The sequence below is a fragment of the Symphodus melops genome (assembly GCF_947650265.1).
Source record: "Symphodus melops genome assembly, chromosome: 8".
NCBI lineage: Eukaryota > Metazoa > Chordata > Actinopteri > Labriformes > Labridae > Symphodus > Symphodus melops.
Genome location: NC_136698.1, coordinates 27,702,720 through 27,725,526, shown reverse-complemented (window position 1 = coordinate 27,725,526; position 22,807 = coordinate 27,702,720). Strand labels below are relative to the sequence as shown.

The window sequence follows — 22,807 nt, the reverse complement described above, 5'->3', positions numbered from 1 at the left end:
TCGGAATACTAAATTATGTTATAAAATACCAGGAAATGTTTTAGTTTCCTTAATAATTAACATTTTTAAAACACGAAAAGTTGAAGTTTCTTTAGTTCCAATTCTCCCATGATCCTTTGCGAGAAGAGGAAGGCGCTCTCTGCTTTTGGCGCGGTCCTAATAGCGGTGTCCGCCATCTTGGAATCTGTGTTTGAGTCAACTCGTCGGGGAGCCCGCTCAAGAAGACTCTTCTACATTAATTAAAACTCATCTTTGTTAAATACATCTGTCGAAGATACTCCGTTTAGTTTCTTCTTTTCACATCGGGTACATTTGTTTTTTATTTGCTCACGGAGCCTGATGATGGCGACTTCCACCCCGAGCCGAGATGCTGGCCGACCGGCGGCCTCGACGCCTCTCTCCCCGACCCGGATCTCCCGGCTCCAGGAGAAACAGGACCTGCAGCACCTGAACGACCGGCTGGCCGTTTACATCGACCGCGTGCGGTCACTGGAGCTGGAGAACGACCGGCTGATGGTCAAAGTGTCCGAGAAAGAGGAGGTGACCACCAGAGAGGTGAGAACCAGGGAATCATCCTGAAAATCACATCTTTGATTTTATTATTTATTACAAAAGCAACAATTTACATCATATTTTACTGACCGAGCTTGACTTAATTAACAAATAAGAAAAAAAACAACAGTAAAACTTACAACCTGGAAGCAAAGTGTTATTTCTGAAGCTTGTTGACTTTTAATCTTATATATGTGTATTTTAGTTGTTAATTCATTAATGAAAATAAACGTGGTTTGACTTTCTGAAATGTTTACAAAGATTTACAGTAAACAAACAATGTTGACAAACTATCACACCAGTTATTATTATAATTAAAGAAAATTGTCATGATTATGGTGTTATCAGATAAATTATCTTACGTTAATTAACATTGATGGAAGAACCATTCGCTTTCAAACTTATTTTAAATAAATAATATAACTTTAGGTGATTACTGTTTGATGTGACGGGAGGATTAAGGGAGTGGTCAGTGCGCGCCAATTTATAAAGAAGACATCCGGGTATTCTGATCCCCGTTTATTTATTATGATATAGTTTATAATAGTTCAGTGTGAGAGTCAGTGTGTCTTTAAATGAAAGCACAGCAGCGTATTTTAATAAACCAAACACGTGTGGTGCTTTTTATAATGTTCCTGCTCTCATTGTGTGTTTGAGAAGTAAAATTAAATTCTATTTGATTTAAATCTATGAAGAAAAAAACAAACTAGGGATGTAAGGATTCACCAAACTGAAGAAACAACTCGCTCTCGATTTGTTTTACCTAAAGACACTGTAGACAGACGATTGAAACAGATTCCTGATAATCTTAAAATATTCACAAAGTTTTTGTCTGTTATCTTTTCACCTCTTTACTTCTTTGTCTTAAATCCAAAAAGTTTCCACGTCTCTGATTTAAAAGACGGAGGTGCGTCCTCAGTTTCTAAATCTGCAGCTGCTGACGCTCACCGTATTATTCAGATTCATTTTTCAGATGAATCTGAATAATATATTAATAACGATTAATCTTTACATCCCTAAAGAAAGCGTGACATGAACTCGACCCATGGTGGCTGTGCATCTTTGTTTTGTTCGATGCTAAATTAATTTAGAGGGAAAAACATATTAGATTTAAATACTTAAAAAAATGTGGAAGTTGTGAATCGATTTTAAACCTCGTAAGATAAGAATCTCGATTTTTACTGTAAACAACATTTTCCGCCCCTACTGATCAGTTATTGTCATCCCTGACTCCCACTGGAGAGGGGTTTGTTTCTAACGGCTCCGTGTTGGTTATGAAAACGATGCGTGTTGTTCATTATTAGGCGTGTAGCTGACATGATTGACAGGTGGGCGCGTTATAACGGTTCGTCAGGAGGCTTAAAACCCGCCTCCGCTCCAGCTCTCAGCTGCTGAGGAGTCTCTGGATCCCCCCGCCCCGCCCTGCAGGGACACACGGGGGGAAGTCACTCAGGCTTCAAACATTCATATTTAAAATCTGTGAACAAAACTGAGTGACAGCTTTCTTTTGAAATCCTCGCGCGGGCGGTCCGGGTTCGCGTCCGGCCTGTGGCTCATTTCCCGCATGTCTCTACCAGATTTCCGCCTCTATCCACCTTCCTCTCTATAATAAAGGCATAAAGGCCAAAAATAAATCTTAAAAAAAAAAGACGTAAAAACATATCCATGGGTTTTATTCATCATAGTTGGGCAACTTAAGAGGAGTCCAGAAGAAATAATGAAGATCGTGTCGTCCTCTAGGTGTCCGGCCTGAAGGCTCTGTATGAGAACGAGCTGGCTGACACACGGCGGGTTCTGGACGAAACTGCTCGAGATAGAGCGAGACTCCAGATCGACCTGGGAAAAACTCAGTCTGAACTGGAAGAAGTGACACGCAGGTAACCTTCCACTGTACACACCTGTTCGGGCGGGGTCGGTGGTTTAGTTTGTGACAGTGATAACCGTGCGGTTCTTCCTCTCTTCTCGTGATCCAGCGCCAAGAAGAAGGAGAGCGACCTGGCTGCAGCGGTGTCCAGGGCCAACGGTCTGGAAGGCCAGCTGAACAAAAGTGAAGCCGCTCTGTCGACAGCTCTCAGCCAGAACACGTCTCTGACCTCCGAGCTGGCTGATGTCAAGAGCTTGTTGGCGAAGGTGGGTCACAGCTTTCATCTTTCCTGACGTGGATTTATCTCCCACAGCTCGCTCATGACAGGCGATTTCTCACCTCGTCTTCTGTGTTGGGTTGTTTCCTGTTTTATAGGCGGAGGACAGCCATGCCGTTGCTAAGCGCCAGCTGGAGGCGGAGACGCTGATGCGCGTCGACTTGGAAAACCGCTGTCAGTCCCTGAGCGAAGAGCTGGAGTTCAGGAAGAGCATGTTTGAAGAGGTACAGTGATGGTGTAGAGAGCAGAGTGTGTGTGTGTGTGTGTGTGTGTGTGTGTGTGTGTGTGTGTGTGTGTGTGTGTGTGTGGTCACAAATTCAAACTGCCATCTTTGTGCTCTTGTGTTCAGGAGGTGCGTGAGTCTCGACGTCGCCAGGAGCAGCGGATAGTCGAGGTGGACTCTGGAGTCAGACAGGACTACGAGTTTAAACTGGCACAAGCTTTACAGGTGTGTGTGTGTGTGTGTGTGTGTAAATTAAAAATAACAGCACTCTCCCCAGGTGTATCTATGAAATGCCCAGAAACTTTAGTTTGCGTGTGAATAGCAGTCTCAGGGTCGAGCAGCACGTGTCGTGAATTTTCCTGTGGTCGTTAGAAAACAGCGCGTCTCAGTTTGTTAACTTCATGAAAGAAAAAGGTTTTGATTTGTCAACGGGCACTAATCAGATTTGTGTTTTCTCCACAAGGACCTGAGGAGGACACATGATGGACAAGTGTCTCTTTATAAGGAGGAACTGGAGCATACCTTCCAGGCCAAGGTGGGAAACGTAGTTTTATCTTTTCTGTCAGGCTCCTCCTTGAGCTCCCCCCCCCCACACACACACACACACACACACACACACACACACACTCCCTCCCATCTTCAAAAACACGCCTTCTCACTCTGATCCGTCCGTCTCACTGCAAAACTCCTGTTTTTAACTTTCTGTTAAACTGTAAATTTTCTCCTTTTAAGTCTCTCATTTTTACCTTTTATATTGTTTGTTCATTTATTTATTTTTTAATTATTATATTTTTGGGCTTCTTCGGCCTTTATTGAGAGGGTGGAGAGGGGAATGATGTGGGAAAGGGCCTCGGGCTGGATTCGAACCCGGGCCGCCCGCCCGCATGACGCCTGTAGCTCCCATATTGTCTGTTTTTAACCCTGCGTGTGACGTCTCCTGGGGTTTTTTGAAAGGTGCCCATAAATAAATATGTCCGCCCCACCTCGCCTCGCCAACAGTCTGTGTTCTTCTTCTAGCTGGATAACGCGAAGGTGTCCTCGGAGATGAACGACAAGGCGATGAGCACGGCCAGGGAGGAGCTGCTCGAGTCCCGCAGCAGAATCGAGGGGTTTGGATATCAGCTGAGTGCTTTACAGAAGCAGGTGACCAATCAGGACGCCTTTACACACACTTCAGTCCCTGACTCCTCCCAGCTCTGCATGCTGATGCTATGTGTGTGTGTGTGTGTGTGTGTGTGTGTGTGTGTGTGTGTGTGTGTGTGTAGCTGGCTGCCTCCGAGGATCGTATCAGAGAGCTGGAGGAAATCGTCTCAGCAGAACGAGAGAAGTACCGTTCTTCCATTGAGGGAAAAGAGCGGGAAATGAGCGAGTTGAGAGAAAAGATGAACGCTCAGCTGAGCGAGTACCAGGAGCTGCTGGACGTGAAGCTCGCCCTGGACATGGAGATCAACGCGTACAGGAAGCTGCTGGAGGGCGAGGAGCACAGGTACACGTCATCCAGGGAGCAAATCCAGACATTATCAAACGATCAACGACATGGTTGACGTGTTCTCGTGTCTTTGTCAGACTGAAGCTGTCCCCGAGCCCGTCCGCTCGGGTCACTGTCTCCAGGCTGTCCGGGTCTTCTAAGAGGAAGAGAGTGGAGGTGGAGGCTCAGGATGTGTCCGAGGGGGGGCGAGGAGAAGGACAGCTGCTGGTGTCGGAAGAGGCCACGGCGAGCGGAGCGGTGACCATCTCACCGACTGACATGGATGGAAACGCCGTCACACTCACCAACGACACTGAGCAGGTGGGAGACGAGGAACTGTTTAGGATTTGTAGCTCGGTCTGTGATCCGATATTTTTCTGCCGTCTGCAGAAGTCGAGTTCTAAGCTGACGTGTTTGTTTCTCGTGTTTCGCAGGATCAGCCTTTGGGCAACTGGAGGTTGAACCGACAGGTCGACGGCGGCGATGAAATAACCTACAAGTTCTCGCCCAAGTTCGTCCTGAAGGCTGGACAGTCGGTCACGGTGAGAATAAAACACGTGAAGAAGAGAGGGAGGTCCTCTCCTCTGTGACGCGATGATGATCGTCCTCTCATGACACTGAAACACTGCCCATGAGCAAACAGGGGCAGAAAGAACATGAGGAGTAATGTTCTCTGTGTGTGTGTGCTTACAGGTGTGGTCTGCTGACGCTGGCATGGCCCACAGTCCACCGTCTGACCTGCTGTGGAAGAGCCAGGCGACCTGGGGAACAGGAAATGAAATCATCACCACTTTAGTCGACGCTTTCGGCGAGGTAAAGACGACAGCGCTGAAATCACAAAGAACTCTTCATTTGATTCACAGAACACGACTTTACTCTGCTGCAGCCTTAAATGTTAAATCGTGATATTTGCAGAGTTTCTGTCCGACTCACGGTTTCTGACCTTTTTACTCGACAGGAAGTGGCGAGCAGGAGTGTGAGCAAAACTCAGGTTGAGGTAGACGATGGAGAGGAAGAGGAGGAAGTAGCACAGACGGTGAGTTGACTCTTTGAAGAGAGGCACGTGACCTGGTTTGAAGTTTAAACCACAAAGTTTAAACGCCTCTGAGGGGGGGGGGGGGGAGGGGGAGGGGCTGAACGTTTGAATGAACTGCTGCATGTGGTTTGTTGTGTCTACAGGGGAAGGCGTCCTCCAGAGAGTGTGCCATCATGTGAAGCCCGGTTTGACCCCTCCCCTTCTATTCGACTCTCTCCGATATGATCATGTCCGTTGCGTCACCGTTTGGTGTTTAACTATTAAAGACAGCGTGAGACTTTTTTTTTTTCATGGACCTGATTCAAACATCACTCCATCTCTCCCCCCCCAAACATCCGTGAACACTGGATCCAAACATCAGCTGTGAGAACGTCGGTGACTCGTCCCGCCCCTTTTTTAGAAGTACAAGCCTGTGATTATATGATTGGTTTGTTTCAGCCTTTTTTTTTCTTTTTCTGCAGAGTAGCAGCGATACATGATATGTAACAGTTGCATGGAAGAGCTAAAAGACTTTAGATGATGAAGTTCATGGCTAAGTGATTTCTACCATTACTGTTAAATGATGAAGCACAGATTTAAAAAAAAAAAAGATTTTTTTATTTTTTAAACTCTCTGACTAACAAGTCTTAAGGTCAGTATTAAATTCCTTAAGCTGCCCTGACGTGTTCCTCTGCTCGTGAGCATTGGAAATCAACCTTTAGGTTATTGTTTTGTATTATTGATTGTTTTGACTTCTCGTATTCAGTTTGCAAAGTGACGACTGATTGGATGTTAAAGTTCAGCTCCTCTTTTATAAGAAACACTACAGGTTTGTTTTTTGACTGACAACCTTTTGATTTTGGATATCTGGATGTCTTGGAAGCCCAACCATGAGTTTAAAAATTCAGAATAATGGAGCTTTTTTTAAAAAAAATTGTTTTAATGTGGGAGTAAAGAAAGATAAAGAGAGGGAGAGAGAATGAAACTGCAGCTGTAGATGTTTAAACTACACTGCAGATGGGAGCTTTGATAAACAGGCGATCCTGTGACCGCTGTCGTGAAGGTCCGTTTCCACCAGGCAGTCGGGTTCTGATCCTTCAGACGGCGCCCGAACACATCACTAAACCACAGCGGCGAGATGAAGTGTAGACAGCCAATAAATTCAACAAAGAAGCAAACAAAGATCAGTGATTCCTCTGAAGGTCTGGATCTCGACGTTGTTGCCAAAAACAGACTTGAAATGACTTTAAAAATCGACATATTTAAATAAATAGAAATTATTCCGACCAATCGAGGATCGGATCGGTACACCAAAAAATCTGGACCGTATGGATCAGTTGTTTTTGGTTCCATTCCCAACTTTTGACAGCCGGAGCGCCTGGTGGAAGCGGGCCTTTAGCCTCACGTCGTGTCCTGTATGACAGCAGTTTTTTAAACGGGTCTGAAGTCAGCTCGCTCCTGTTAGCTCGAGTTAGCGCCCGCCGCACACACAGCAGCAGCACCATGAACGGTCCCATCGTGGGTTTGATTTATTCCTCTTTTCTATCCTCGCTGTCTGCTGGTTGTTGAAGCCGTGTGACGAAGCCGTGTGGCGTTGTCAGACGTCGGCAGCATCTTTTAAAGTACGCACAGTTTGAAGAGTGATACTCGTAGAAGCTGATGTTCTGACACACATCACGCTTTCTGCGTCTTGTTGAGCGTCGCTCTCACATCTTGACGGCCGTTTGGGAAACCTAATTTTTTTTGTGTGTGCTTGTATGCTGTGCTTTAAACTGATAGTTGTTTTTCTATAGATTTGTGTCAATGTAATCAATTTGTTGAAATGAAATATTTCATTTATAAGTTTAGGATTTCTATGGTGATAAAGGTTTGGTGTTAATGACCTGAACAGAAGAAGAAGAAGACTGTTTGGGTCGAGACTGAGTTTCAGATCTTCTCTGAAACTTGTCTGAGCTGAATTTAAGGGGGGGGTCCACTAAAGACCCGAGGGGGGGGGGGGGGGCACTAATGACCCGAGGGTCTAACATTTATAATTGCCAAAACCTTAAATGTTTCAAAATTTCCTGTTGAACTGAACAGGATTTTCTTACACCGAAGTTTTAACCAGGGGGGGAAGAGGGGGAGGAGGAGGGGGGGGGGGGCATTTATTTTATTCTTAAGTTACTTTTGTACACAATAAACGTTTTACAGATATGTCTGAGTGTTTTTATTCAACGTTTGCCTCTTTAAGTAAAAGCTAAAGACACTTCTACGGTGGCCCTGAAGGTTAACTGTCAAGCTGTGAAATACATGGTGGGTACAGGTGAAATATTTAGACAGTTGACCTTCAGGGCCACCGTAGGTTTCTATGCTGAGTTCACATGTTCTCTGCCTCTGGTCACTGAACACACCTGCTGTTTTTATGTGTTGATGATGATGACAGAGAAACTTTAATGTGCTATGTTGGTTATTTATAAAGAAAAATCTGTTAGATCAAAGACTTTGTGATTAAAGTCATAAAATAATTTTAGTCTTCAGTTATATCACAAGAGCCGTCAGTTCGAAAAAGAAACATGGAGCATCTTGTGAAGTTAGACTTTAGTGATAAGGAATAAGGAAATGTCTCCTCATGAGTATAAACTCTGTTGTAATGTATATAATGTAATGTCTGTGTGCAGACATGAAACTCCACATTCTTTTAACACAGCTGCATCACGTTGTCATAAAACATCAGGACACTAAAAGTAACTGGAGCTTTGCTCTACGGTGGCCGGGAAGAGCAAAATTAAAAGGACAACGTGTAAAACACTTCAGCAAAGCTTAAGACAAATCTACGTTTTATAAAAGATGAGAATTTTTTACCTTTCCCAAGATTTACTGACTGACAAGATTCTGTTGATTGTTTTAACGTGGACTTGTAAATGTGTTTCACGTCTTGTAAATTTGTTTGTATGTTTCTGTTCTCCTCAGTAGAAGTGTTTGGCTTTTGTCATTTTTATTCATAAATTTAAAAAAAAAAAACGCTTTCTAAAATGTAAATATATCGTAAGCTTTGAAAAAGTTTACACTTTCCGGCCACCGTACTTGTATGAAGAAAGAACCGCACTGACTTAAAGACAATTGTTCTTTTTTTATGGCAGACAAAATGTTCCTTCATCATGGCTTCTCTTCCGATACAACCTTTCAAAAAAACATTTTTAACCTTTAATTTAAATAGATTTATACGGAGCCCCTGAAGTCCAGAAACGTTTTTAAAAAACTTGTTTCGTCAAGTTTCTGTCTTGTGCACAGATATTTATGTTTCAGGACTTCAGGGGCTCTGTAGATTTACAGATTTCACACGTTAAATAATGACTTTTTTTTTATTGTAGATGTCCGTCATTAATAATTAATAATAATTTAACCTGGCCCGACTGTGATGTATTCTTAGAACCAAGACTGTATTTGCCAATCTTATCAAATTCATCACAGAAAACAATCGGTAAAAACACATAGGGTTAAATAAAACAGTATATTTAATAGATCAACAGCAATCCGGTGTGTGTGATTGTGGAGAGAAGCAAGAGACGTAAAGTATGTCATCTTGTCAGAAATATAACTTGTTTTAAAATGTGTTGAATAATGAGGACGAGAAATAGAAAGCCTTGTTTAAATTTCTCAAAGAAAAGGGGATCGTTAAAAGAAGTTTATTGATTTATTTTTTTAAGTGTACATTAAGTTTTCCTTAATATTCATAGATATTCTGGCTCACACTCCCTAAAAGCGAGTTGCCTCTTGGTTGCCTGGTAACGGTCCCAGAGACCGTTGTGGTTGTCATGACGCCTTGAAGGTCACGAGGCGGCGCTCGTGCGGGATCTCTGGCTGCTTCCTGCAGTGAAACATTGAACGAAGAAGAACAGAAGCCTTCCGCTTTGGTAGATATGATTATGGATTTGATGGTTGTTGACTTTTAGCCGGTGTTCAGGATGCTGCTGGTTTTGTCTGAAGAGCATAAGGAGCACCTCTCCTTCCTGCCGCAGGTTGACGCCGCAGGTAATGAGCACGCGACATGAAGTCAGCTGTTGACGCTTGCTCTCGCGCTCGTGCAGCGTTTCCTGCTGACTGTCAGCTGATTGAGCTCAGCATTTAACATTAACTTGTGTTACGTTATGTAGAGAACAACCACGTGACAAAGTGAGAACGTCCTCAGTATCCATCTTCAGACTATTAATCTGCACAATCAAGGCTAAATAATCGAGTTTAAACTGTACAAATCAAGGCAAAATAATCGAGTTTAAACTGTACAAATCAAGGCAAAATAATCGAGTTTAAACTGTACAAATAAAGGCAAAATAATCGAGTTTAAACTGTACAAATCAAGGCAAAATAATCGAGTTTATCACATCAGAAACATATTTATTTACATGTCAGTGATCACAGAGGACAAAGTGATGGTACTGTTTTATTTTTTTAACAAAAAAATCGATAATAGGGATAAATGATGAGGGAAACAGATTGATTCAGGAGCTCATAACCTGCTTCTCAGTGTGGTTTGTTGAAGTGGAGCTGATTGGATCTTCTCATTAAACGCTGCATCATGTTGCTTTGTGTTATTTAGTTTTCTGTCTTCTTGTGATATCTGCACAAGTTATCTTCTCTCCTCTTTACTTTTCTTTTCTTGAAGCCAAAATGTCTCCCCACCTCTGAATTTAAAAGGCGGCTAATTAATTATTTATTATTATTGTTTTTGAAATTCCTTGTTCAGAGTACCGATGTGAACCTCGACACCTTTGAATCCATTTATCGTGATTTTACGGTTCACCTTTACATCCCTACGAGCTCGACTAATATAATAGTCGTTCATTAAAGTAAAGAATCATTTTACACTGAGCGGTTGTTTAGACCTTTTTATAATATATATTCTGCCATTGTTGTCTTTATTTGTGAAATCAGTAATTCATGAGGAGACGGTTAAAGAGAGAGCAGCTGCTCTTTCTTATACTCTTTGTTTTTGGTCCTCAGTGGTCGGAGAGTTTGGTCGCATCGCGCTGGAGTTCTTACGGAGAGGAGCGAGCTCCAGGATCTACGAGGGAGCAGCCAGTGAGACGACTCTTCATCACACACACACAAACACACACACACACACACACACACACACACACACACACACACACACACACACACACACACACACACACACATCAGCTTCAACATAACACGTGCACCAGCATCGCCCAATGTGACCGAAACAGTGACGTGGAAACCTGGAAATATTAAAGTAGATGTTAGTTTAAAATAGGAGGACCTGATAAAGACTGAAGATTGACTGTTATGCAGTGGTCATCAAAAAGGCCTTCCCTAAACATCACAACTTATTTTACATTTAGAAATTCACTTTTTGTTTGGTTGAAATTTATAAAAAACTATTAAAAAAGCATTAAAATAGCATTTCTGTATGTGAATTGATTACAACACAATCCGTCATCCAATATAAATCAATATTTCAGCCTCGTCCTGATGACGTGTTACAGGCTGAGAGGTTTTTAAAGACTCTGACTGATAAAAGTCTGATCATCGATGTGACGTGTTTGCAGGGAAGCTGTGCGTTTCCGTGGAGATGGTGAAGCACGGAGTCGAAGGCCTGATGTTTCTGATGACGGAGAGCTCCAAACACATGGTGACTCACACACACACTCGTCTTCACGCCTGTCGCTGTTTGTTAACTGTTCATGGACGTATTTCACTTTGAAGACTCTGAAGTCTAATCTCACATTTATTCACCCACGGATCAATAAGTACGGCGCCCCGGTCAAAGGTCACAGGTCAAAGGTCACGGGTTCTGTTCTGGTTGTGTTTTGACTTTGACAGACAGTAAAGATGATTATCTCCTGCTTATACATCGATCTGATCGACTCATATTTTCCTTTTTTTGCAGATAAATCCAACTTTATTTGTTTTGGGGTTTTTTTCAAATGTTTTTATTGGTCTTTTATTTTCAACAGTATAAACACACAAAAAACAAACATCAACAGTTAAACAGTTTCCAGACCATAAACACATTCACACACAGCCAATAATGTTCTTAAGAATAAATAAAAAAATAGAATAAATAAAAAAGAAATAGAAATAAATAAATAAATAATACATAAATAAAAAAGAATAAATAAATAAAATTTAAAAAAAATAACCTCCTGTGTTACATTAAAGACTTTACAACATAAAACAGAGACGTGAACCACACCTTGACCTGTATGACATGTATGTTGTTGTTGTTGTTGTTGTCGGCAGGCTGCAGGAGTCAACAGTAACTGTCCCTGTGTGTCTGCAGATCTCTGAAGTGGACTTCCTGGACTCTGTGTTGGTGTTGGGTTTTGGTGAGGAGCTGAACCAGTTACTGGTCCAGGTAAAGACGAGTCATGTTTTGTGTCGGAGACGTCGGAGCGTCACGCCGCTGATGGATTGTTGACGGTTGGTTTGTGTCGCAGCTCTACCTGCAGCACCGCGGCCAGATACGCAGCGTGCTGAGTCAGCGTCCCAGCAGCCTGCCCGCCTACAACAACCTGGAGTGGAGACTGGACGTGCAGGTGGGAACGTTTCCATGATTCTGTTCAGACCACGACGGATGAGCTTCGTGTTTAATAACTTGATTCTCCTCCGTCGCTCCGTCTTCTTACCTTCCTGTCAGTTGGCGAGTCGATCGGTGCGTCACCAGGTTGTTCCCAAACTGACCCTGCGTCTGCTCCTGACGGGCGGCTCAGACAGCGGCCGGGTTCTCCAGACGGACCCGAGCACCCTCCTTCACCTCATCGCCACGCTGGAGAACGCCTTGGCCGCCATGAAGACCGGTCACGCTCGACGCATATTACGCAACATCAAATAACCCCGGAAACATCCGGCCAGTGCCTTCACACCTGAAACATGATCTGCAGCGTTTCACAGGATTTCTCTCGTCCGTGTGAAACGTCTGACGGCCAAACGCTCGCCACTTTTATAACCCTGAAGTCACTGTGTTGATTATTGCACACACACACACACACACACACACACACACACACACACACACACACACACACACACACACACACACACACACACACACACACACACACACACACACACACACACACACACACACACACACACACACACACACACACACACACACACACACACACACACACACACACACACACACACACACACACACACACACACACACACACACACACACACACACACACACACACGTTACTGTGCTACTGATGTTTTCTAAAGGTGTGAGCAGGTGAAACGGCGTTCATGTGGTTTGTCAGAAGCAGCAGTAAAGAGACAGGAGGACGGACTGAGACGTCTCGTACTGTGTTTTACCCTCATGCACCACCGGGGACGTTTGTGTCCACGTGGTCAAACTTCATCTGTCCATCATTCTGTCTGTGTTGGTGCTTATTGCACCGTTTATTTGTAAGAAAATAAATGAAAAAAAATCAAAAAATAAAATCACACCGCTCTTCTGTCACTGAGGTCAAAAATGTCTTCTTTCAAAAAAATTTATCTTAAATTAGAACATGTTATTTTTTTTCCTACTTTTTGCTGCATAAATCTCTAAACACACATTTTTATGATTTTAACCCTTAAAATGCCAGTTTGAGTATATAACGCTTTTTTAAATTTTTTTATTTTTTTTAATGTAAAAACAAAAAATTAGTTATTTTCCATATTACAAATATTTGGTGGCTGGGGGATTTTTTTTTTTTTTTTTAAATCATCCAGAATATTGACTTTGATGCATCATTAGTTTTTTTTGTAATGTCAAATTCTAAATGTACGACCTTTTTTAGTCAGACAAAAACATCCCATTCAGCACTCACGTGCCTCATGTAAAGGTTCATCACAAACCTGCTCACATGTCACAAACACACCGAGTGCCTGTGTGGGATATTGTTTTGGGATAAGAAGGACATGATCCTTTATACTGACATGTTTATGGTCTGATGAGGTGATAAAGGCACAACAGCTGGCTGCTCTATTCAGAAGTGATGAAAGTTTTAAGTGATGTAAAATAGTTCGGGAGATGTTGGTTTCTTGTGTTTATCAGCTGTTTGTTTTATCTGGATACAAACTGACGTCATCATATGAACCAAAAACAATCACATTATTTTATCTTTTATCATGATCATTGTGAGCTCGTGTGTTTTTTCTTCCATAGAATAAATCACATTCACACCTCCAACAGTTTATTATCTTCTGCAGGAACGATGCTGCGTTCACGGGATGTCGGACACAACGGAAAACACGAGATTGCGAGTTGCACAGTCAAATGCACCTTGTTCAAGTCGGAACAACAACTCGGACACTCGAATAAGAATAGTGCCCGACGTGACGTCAGAGTCGTCATCACGTGGGGTTTAACGTGCTTTGTTAATGTTAACATACATACTTTTTAGAAGCCTATTTATTAACGCATTGTACTTCAGCTTCCTGTTACACTTCACTGATCGACTCCTGCTGTTACAAAACGACTTTTTTTGTTTTTGTTTATTTTCGTTTTGTTTTTGTCTATTGTTCTGTTGTATCTTTTGCCATTGTCTTTGAATAATGTTAAAGCATTAAAGCGGATGCTTGCTTCTGATGACGTTTCAAATTAAAAGCTGTCTGAAACCCTCAAACACACTGAAGTGGGAAGAACGACCCTCCAAATTCGGAAACTGGAACCACCGAGCAGCACGTGAACGCACCAGCAGACTCCGGCATCACCTGACCGTCTCGACTCCACACAGGAAGTGGATTTTCAAATTCAACATGGCTGCTGTCTGAAAATCAAGGAGGAGCTGTCGTTAAGAAATGAAATAACAAGGATTTACAAGCGAGTGTACAGAGTCCAGTCTCAGCGTGGTCCGGTTCTGACCCCGGTTCTGACCCAGGTCCAGCATGGCGCAGTGTGTCCAGTCCGTGCAGGAGTTCGTCCAGGACTCCTTCGTCCCGATGGTCGCCGTCTTATGCAGCGAAGAAGCGGAGAGAGTGACTCAGAAGAACAGCCTGAGCTTCGCCGAGCTGCTCAGGCCTTTCTGCAGACTCACGTCCGAAGGTGAGACACCTGACCCTCACCTGTCCTGCACGTGCACGCCTGTCCAGCACGAGCACCGCTGACGTAAAACCAGCTGAATGACGGCGGTGGCGTGTCTCACCTGTAATGTGTTGAAGTTGACGTTAGCATCGAGCTGATAGCCGCCCGGCTGACTGCACTGAGACAAGGCAGCTGGACAGGTGACAGGAGGAAGGACAGGTGTGCTTCACACCTGACAGTCACTCTTCAAGTGTTTGTCATCAGACCGTAGAAGAAGAAGAAACTAAAACCAATTAACGTCAGCCAATTAACTCGTTTCCGGTCAGGGCAGTAATCAAACCCGGGCCTTGACCTATAAACACCAACAGGTGACAGGACTACCATGAATATATGTAATTATTGTTTACATAAAGAGGCAGATAGGATCATCAGCTGCTTCCACTTGAATCAGAAGATCAATATAAATCCATATCCGGTGGATCAGAAGATAAATATAAATCCATATCCGGTGGATCAGAAGATAAATATAAATCCATATCCGGTGGATCAGAAGATAAATATAAATCCATATCCGGTGGTGCAGCAGTCATATTCAGAGCTCAGTTAAACTCAACACATGTCAGGATACAAGTTCATGTGTTGTTTGTACAAAAGTAAATATCTGCTCTCTAATTACTTCAGCCGGATGAAGGGGGCGGGGCTTCAGATGGGGCGGGGCTTCAGTCAAATCTATCCAAACCTGCAGAGGTAAAGAGTCTCGTGTTCTGTCCCGGAAGTCATTCAGCTTCAGTTTTTTTATTTTCACTAGCAAAGTGTTGTTGCTCCTTAAAGGACCAATCAGAGAGCTGCCCTCTTCCTCTGTGGCCAATCAGCCAATCAGAGAGCTGCCCTCTTCCTCTGTGGCCAATCAGCCAATCAGAGAGCTGCCCTCTTCCTCTGTGGTCAATCAGCCAATCAGAGAGCTGCCCTCTTCCTCTGTGGTCAATCAGCCAATCAGAGAGCTGCTCTCTTCCTGTGTGATCATGAAGGAAACCTGCTGTGTTGAAGCTTCTCTGACAACAATGCAGCAGCCAGTATGTCCTCCTTCTAACTTTAGATTCTGCTCCTGAATGCTCTGGATCTGATTGGACCAGAGAAGGTAGGCGGGGCTTTGAAGGCCGTTTTGGACGCCCCTGGGTTTGCCAGATATGAGAGCAGTTATCAGGTGAACAGGTGTTGCAGCGATGGAAGCGGGCAGTGGAACTGCTTCAGATAGAAGTGATTGTACCCGAGCTAAACTTCATTCTGACTCAGATTCTTCGATCTTATTTGCCAAAATAAATCCAGAACCTGATTCTTGACGACTTTTCTCGTGCACGTCGCATCATAAGTGGAAGTCAACATTTGTCGTGGTTAGCGATGACCTGAAGTAACCTCACATGTCCTCTTGGAGTGATGTTCTGAGTGGCGCAGAGGAGGAGGAGTTCCTCTGTGGTTTTTATCCAATCAGGCGTGTGATTTCTCGACCTGGGTCGGACTGAGGTCCGGTCGCACCCGGGTTTGTTTGGAGGCGGACTGAGACCACCTCTCGGGCTGGGCCTCCGTCCGGCTGTTAAAGACAAACAAACTAGATCCAGTTCGACTGTAATTACAGTGTCAGCGCCACAGTTTCCTGTTGTGATGCTTTATGAGGACAAAGGGCGGCGAGCGGTGAGCGTGCAGGCCAGGGTTAGGAGGACGAGGAGCTGTCATTGGCTGAAAGTTGTGTTTTCTGTCTTCTTCTCCAGGTCATATCCGGGACCCAAACAACCAGATGCAGGTTGTGAAAAACCTGCGTATTTGTGTCAACAACGTGACCACGAGTCCCAACACGGCGTCCGCTGCCCTAAGCCCCGCCCAGCGACGGATGCTCAACGACGTGGTGTTATCATGCCAGCCACAGGAGGGCGCCGTGTCCAACGTGATAACGGCAGGAGACTATAACCTCAACTTCAGCGGTAAGGACGAGACACGTAAGAGGTCGATATGCGTTACATCTGTTCGGGGTCGTTTCTGCTCTCCGACATCTTTATTCTCTTTGTGTTGTTTCACGCCGCGCTCTCTCTAAACGGGAAACAGCTTCCTGTCATATGATGCACTTTGTCCTTGAATGATGAGCCACGTTCTTTCCAAACATCGGGAACACCCTGTGTAGAGCGCTGAGGGGCGGAGGACCAATCAGAAGCTTTGTTTTGGTCGTAGAGGTCTGCTGCTCGACTCTCAGGCCTGACATTTTTTTTTTTTTTCCTGAGCAGAAAGAGCGCTGCACGTCCCTCCCGTCTCCATGACAACCGTTTGTTGACAGCGGCCGCTGTATGAACGACTCGGCTCCGTTACTTTTGATTACATGTTTTATTATGTTTGTTCTCTTTACTGTGAGCGTCAGTCAGAAGAGCTCAGCAGGGTTTTTTGTGTGTGCGGTCGCTCCGAGCGTCTTTTCTTTCAGGGCGCTGTTGACGTCTCTGTCTCTGATCGTCTCTGTGGTCTGTCTTCTACCCACGTCTCTCGTTTTTCCCTCCTTTTCTGATTTGTAAATGAATTAAGAAAGAAGCGGAGCTTTTAGCACAGCCGACGCTTTCCCGCCTGGATAAAACGCCAGGTGGACACGGCGAGCCCTCGCGCTCATTCTGCACGTGTCAGAGTGTCACAGAGTGTGTGTGTTTTCCCTGATGGCGTCCGTGTGTGTGTGTCCATCCTCTCCCACCTTGATCTTCTCTAAATTCTCACTTCCTGTTCACCGTGGAGAGCGTGAAAAGTTAAAAAAAAAAGGCGAGGACGTCACGTGTGGCTAACATCTCTCCTGGTTCTCTGCTCCTACCTGTCAGATCACTCTGTAAAAGCTAACAACCCTTGGTACAGTGCCTGGAGAGAAACGCTGTGTGGACTCAGCAGCTCAGAGCACTACACAGGTATCAGTGTGTCCTGGTTGGTATGTAGGTGATCTATCACCCCCCCCCTTTAGCTCCGCCCACTCACCTCGCTCCCCTCCCTCTAGTTTGTATTAGCCGCCCCGTCTTCTTCCCCTTCTCTGCCAGACGTCCCGGGTTACAGCTCGACTCTTCTGTCCCTGTCACTCTGTACATGTCAGCCCTGTGATTGGCTGCCGACCATTCCAGGCTGTAGCCCCGCCCCTTCCCTAATGACCGCTGAGAGCGGCTCCAAGCGGTCAAGATGAAGGATGGATTACAGAGGAAACAAACAGTTTACTGTTGGGCTGAAATGACAACAATCACTTTAAGTTTCTTAAAATGGAAGAAAACACTTCTTTCAAATATTTTTATTTTATATTTCTCATCAATTTTTTTAATTTCTTTATTATTATGATTATTTTCTTTCTTTATTTCCGTAGGTGGTAAATTTGATCATGTTGTTGTTTTCATTTCAGCCTTCAGCATTCATCTTATTTTTCTGCACAAATAATAATAAATGATAATAAATAATAATAAATGATAATAAATAATAAATATAGAACAAATGTACCGTTGTGTGAGACGGTCTGGGTCCCATAGAGCTCTATGAAACAGCTGAACAAATGAATGGATGTTTTTATTTTTGGTCCTTTTATCAAAAGTTTAACAAGAGTAAAAAATAAAAAATAAAAAAAGATTTGTGTGAATGATCCACAGACAGAAACACTTCAAACGTTCAGCGAGCAGGAAAAGGAAACCTGAAGCTTATTTCTACCCGTCTTATAAAATCTGTTTTATAGCTCAGAACAGAAACAATCCAAGCAGATCAACTCTGAAGTGTTTCTGAAATCTTTATTGATCCTAATCGTTAATTATCTCACAGTTTTAGTTTTTTTTAAACTCCACAGAGAAGTAGAAACTTTCATCTCCATCCCGTCTTAACCGTTTATCCGGGCCGGGTCGCGGGGGCAGCAGTCTTAGCAGAGACGCCCCGAGCCGGGGGTCCACGTGCTGATGTGTCCTTGAGCAGGACCGTACTCGCAGCCCCGAGCGTGTACGGGTGTACAGCTGAGCAGGAAGTGTATTTGTTATTGATTAATAATGCTGATCTGACCTTTGAGTAGTATTAGTGCATGATCTAAAAAGTCTCATTTAATTTGAGCTCAGAAACACACAACCAACCCCCCCAAACAAAATAAATTAATACAAATTTAAAAAAAATAAAAATAAAAATAAATAAAAAAATAAATAAATGATCAGTCTCTAATCGGGTCGACCTAAATCCTAAATCCTAAATTGAAATGGTTGATTTGATGAAGTGTTTATGGTTCAGGGCTGCTTGTTTTTTGTTTGTCTAATTCATTAGTATTTATGTTTTTCTAGTAACCACGCCCTGGTTTGAAAGCTACAGGGAGAACTTCCTGCAGTCGATGCCGGCCTCTGAACACGAGTTCCTCAACCACTACCTGGCCTGTATCCTTTGAACAGCTGATGAGGACGTCACGTATGTAACTGTTCATCCGGCTCGTTGTCTCCTTGACTCCTGGCAGGCCTGCTGGTCGTGTCCTCCACAGAGACCGTCCCCGTGGAGCAGTTCCTGAAGCTGTCTCAGGAGCAGCACAGGATCCAGCACAGCGGCGAGTACAGCAGCCCCCGGTGGTTCATCCCCAACACGCTCAAGTATTACGTCTTACTGCACGACATGAACGAGGCCGACGAGCAGAGGTACCGAGCTTCACCATCTCACCATCTCACAATGTGAGAGTGTGTTTTATTTTAACCCCGTGCTCTCTCTCTCTCTCTCTCTGTCTCTCTCTCTCTCTCTCTCCCCCCTGTCTCTCTCTCTCTCTCCCCCTGTCTCTCTCTCTCTCTCCCCCTGTCTCTCTCTCTCTCTCTCTCCCCCTGTCTCTCTCTCTCTCTCTCTCCCCCTGTCTCTCTCTCTCTCCCCCTGTCTCTCTCTCTCTCCCCCCTGTCTCTCTCTCTCTCCCCCTGTCTCTCTCTCTCTCCCCCTGTCTCTCTCTCTGTCTCTCTCTCTGTGTGTCTCTCTCTCTCTCTCTCTCTCCCCGTCTCTCTCTCTGTCTCTCTCTCTCGCTCTGTCTCTCTCTCTCTCTCCCCCTGTCTCTCTCTCTCTCTGTGTGTCTCTCTCTCTTTCTCTCTCCCCCTGTCTCTCTCTCTCTCTCTCTCCCCCTATCTCTCTCTCTGTCTCTCTCTCTCTCTCTCTCCCCCTTTCTCTCTCTCTCTCTCTCTCTCTCTCTCCCCGTCTCTCTCTCTCCCCCTGTCTCTCTCTCCCCCCTGTCTCTCTCTCTCCCTTTCTCTCTCCCCCCCTGTCTCTCTCTCTCCCCCCCTGTCTCTCTCTCTCTCTCCCCCTGTCTCTCTCTCTCTCTCCCCCTGTCTCTCTCTCTCTCTCCCCCCCTGTCTCTCTCTCTCTCTCTCTCTCTCTCCCTCTCTCTCTCTCTCCCCGTCTCTCTCTCTCTCTCTCTCTCCCCCCTGTCTCTCCCCCCCCCCCCCTCTCTGTGCAGGGCAGAGTCTGTGTATGAGGACATGAAGCAGCGTTACGGCTCTCAGGGCTGTTACCTCCTGAAACTGAACTCTCGTACAGACGAGGTGGACGAACAGATTCCAGACCCGTGGAGTCAGTACCTGCACAGGAGCAACCTGCAGACCCAGGTGAGTCCTGCTCCCCCCCCCCCCCAAACCTGCAGACCCAGGTGAGTCCTGCTCCTTCCTCTGTGAGACGCAGCTCCCCCCGAGCTGTCGGCCTTTTCCTGGTTTGAAGCACTTTTAAAAATCTCTTCATATTTATGCAGTTTGAAAACGTTGTCGTTTCTCCGAGCGGCGATGACAGATTATATTTATCTGCTTTTGAACGTATACATTTTTTTTTTGCAGGATATTCTTGATGATTTGGCTCCCAGTGTGACCAGTGCTGATGGGGAGAACAACATGAGCTCAGCTGAAGTGGACTTCAATCAAAGCACAGACAAAGGTGAGTCATCTCCGAGCGTCTGCAGCGTCTGCAGCGTGTTCACGGCTCAGCGTGCGTGAGATGAATGATCTGTTTCCTGTCAGACGGCGTTCCCGACACTCTGGAGAGCCATCCTCTGCAGCTCGACACGGTCAGCTCCTCCGGGAGCCTGTACGCCCTCGGCGCCGTCAACCCTGAGCCAAAGAAGGCAGACAGCCAGCCGGGGGGGTCGGGGAGCCACGGGGCGTGCCTGACCTTGAACGACCACGACCACATCAGACAGTTCCTGCAGGAGTTCACCTTCAGAGGCCTGCTGCCGCACATCGAGAAGAACATCAGACAGCTCAACGACCAGGTGAGACTCGCTCGCCGCTGCTCGTTCGTACAGCAGCGTTCGGCCGGCGTGACCTTGGCTCAAGGTCAAGCAATCAGAAGCTGCAGATCTTAAACCTGCAGGGTTTATCACACGTGCTGAATATTCCACCTCTGGACAGATTTTACAAAATTCAAAGATTTGCTAAAAGCTATAAAATAGAAGAATAAGATGGCGGTGAATGAGCGGACAGATCAGGTGACACGCAGGCCAAACAGGAAGCAGCTTTTTTAAACGTGCTGCGTCTCTCTGTCCACAGCTGGTGTCCAGGAAAGGTCTGAGCCGGTCTCTGTTCACGGCCACCAAGAAGTGGTTCGGCGGGGGCAAAGTCCCCGAGAAGAGCGTCAGTGAACCGAAGAGCACGTGTGGCCTGCTGTGAGCGTCCTCCACGTCTCCTCTCGTTCTGACTGCGCCCTATAAAAGAGCTTCTGACCTCTGACCTCTCCCGTCTGTCGCTCCAGATATCCTCCTGAAGCCCCCGAGCTGCAGATCAGGAAGATGGCCGACCTGTGCTTCCTGGTGCAGCACTACGAGCTGGCTTACAACTGTTACCACACCGCCAAGAAAGACTTCCTGTCGGACCAGGCCATGCTGTACGCTGCGGGAGCGCTGGTGAGAGCGCCACGCACGCACGCACGTCCATCTGTCTTTACTTTGACCACGAGCACTCTGACTAATAACACGTGACATTCAGGTCTCCACACGTCTCTGTCATAAAGCTGTGCGCCCAAATATTTAGTCTTACGATGTGATATTTGTAACTGCAGATGTAAGCTAGCTCGGAGCTAAATCTGCTGCAAGACATCAAACAACAACATTTATGTTTGATGTTGTAAATGATCCTTTTACGAATTTTACTCCAGAAATGGCGTTCGCACATCATTCAGATTTATAAAAAACAACAATCGTTGGTATGCAAAGTGCAACGATAGAATTAGACATTTATACATTTCAAATATTTAATTTTAACAACATGTTGCCTCCGAGTTGTTTTTATTTGGATTTATTTTTATTTTTTTTACATTTTTCTCAACAGATTAAGATCATATGAGAGTTGATCTATTGAACTTAAGTGGGATTATTAGTATTTGAGAAATATCTGATTTTATTGGTGCAAGTTGTAGCTTGTAACTAATAAGAGAAACAACATGGCAGCACATTTAATCAGTAACATGACTCCAGGTTGTTTCACATATTTTAATAAAAAATAAATAAATAAAATAAATTCAGACCCTTCAGTTGAACGTCCTGATCAGTCCTGCAGGGGGCAGTCTATCCACTTCATGCTTCAAACCCCACAGTAACCTGGCTGCTGTTATAGATGACAAACAAAAATGGCGTCCCCCCCCATAAGTATTTTTTGTTCTCATTTTCTCTCCTTCCTCGGCAGGAAATGGCGGCGGTGTCGGCGTTCCTGCAGGCTGGAGCTCCTCGTCCGTACCCGTCTCACTACATGGACACGGCTATCCAGACGTACAGAGACGTCTGCAAGTAGGAACTCTTGATGTCTTCATGCTGTATTTCAATCATTAGGAGTTATTAACCTGATGTATTCTGTGTGTGTGTGAACATGGTGGAGTGTGTTTTCACTGACTCTCTTTGTTTTAGATTCATAAATCTCATCCGTCAATTTTCAAATTATTGATCCCAAATATTGATCCAAGCTTGATCTCGCTTCAAGAGAAGCCGAAGAGAGCGAGCAGAGGGGGGCGGGGCTAAACATCAGTTGGATGAGCTCTTTGTGTCCTGACTCTTCTGTCCTCTGTAGGAACATGGTGCTGGCTGAGCGCTGCGCTTTACTCAGCGCTGAGATTCTGAAGAGTCAGAGCAAATACTCCGAGGCGGCGACTCTTCTCATCAAGATGACGAGCGAGGTGAGCCGACACGTCACGCTCGGTTCTGGCTGCACGTGGCTGCAGCAGCTGTGCCGGATCATAAACGTTTGTTCTGGTCTTTGCTTCAGGACTCGGGACCTGCGCAGCGCGCTGCTGCTGGAACAAGCTGCACACTGCTTCATCAACATGCGGATCCCCATGGTGCGAAAGTTCGCTTTCCACATGATCCTGGCAGGACATCGCTTCAGCAAAGCAGGACAGGTGAGTCATTGCAGCAGCCTCTACC

General features: G+C 45.0%; 3 protein-coding genes across 3 annotated transcripts in view; all 3 read left to right on the top strand.

Annotated features, from left to right (window-relative positions):
- Positions 1 to 331: 331 nt before the first annotated feature.
- On the top strand, positions 332 to 7,307 carry lmnb2 (lamin B2). Its single transcript, XM_079350815.1, has 13 exons — positions 332 to 555; positions 2,293 to 2,429; positions 2,526 to 2,682; positions 2,792 to 2,917; positions 3,043 to 3,141; positions 3,380 to 3,451; positions 3,934 to 4,059; positions 4,182 to 4,402; positions 4,483 to 4,705; positions 4,819 to 4,926; positions 5,078 to 5,197; positions 5,343 to 5,420; positions 5,564 to 7,307. Exons 1-13 carry the CDS (start codon positions 340 to 342, stop codon positions 5,597 to 5,599), a joined length of 1,719 nt encoding a protein of 572 aa, XP_079206941.1. The 5' UTR covers positions 332 to 339; the 3' UTR covers positions 5,600 to 7,307.
- A 1,881-nt stretch (positions 7,308 to 9,188) lies between these two features.
- On the top strand, positions 9,189 to 12,301 carry commd2 (COMM domain containing 2). The gene is made up of 6 exons (XM_079350928.1): positions 9,189 to 9,410; positions 10,380 to 10,457; positions 10,952 to 11,034; positions 11,686 to 11,760; positions 11,843 to 11,941; positions 12,043 to 12,301. The coding sequence occupies exons 1-6, from the start codon at positions 9,344 to 9,346 to the stop codon at positions 12,235 to 12,237; spliced, it is 597 nt and encodes a 198-aa protein (XP_079207054.1). The 5' UTR covers positions 9,189 to 9,343; the 3' UTR covers positions 12,238 to 12,301.
- Positions 12,302 to 13,979: 1,678 nt separating this feature from the next.
- The window catches only part of trappc8 (trafficking protein particle complex subunit 8), a 12,831-nt gene continuing 4,003 nt past the window's right edge, over positions 13,980 to 22,807 (top strand). The window contains 12 exon segments of the mRNA XM_079351135.1: positions 13,980 to 14,442; positions 16,188 to 16,397; positions 17,265 to 17,348; positions 18,732 to 18,821; positions 18,899 to 19,073; positions 19,868 to 20,015; positions 20,238 to 20,334; positions 20,418 to 20,668; positions 20,946 to 21,061; positions 21,148 to 21,298; positions 22,077 to 22,177; positions 22,455 to 22,782. Of these exon segments, the coding sequence (XP_079207261.1) occupies positions 14,286 to 14,442; positions 16,188 to 16,397; positions 17,265 to 17,348; positions 18,732 to 18,821; positions 18,899 to 19,073; positions 19,868 to 20,015; positions 20,238 to 20,334; positions 20,418 to 20,668; positions 20,946 to 21,061; positions 21,148 to 21,298; positions 22,077 to 22,177; positions 22,455 to 22,782 (1,908 nt within the window). The 5' untranslated portion in view covers positions 13,980 to 14,285.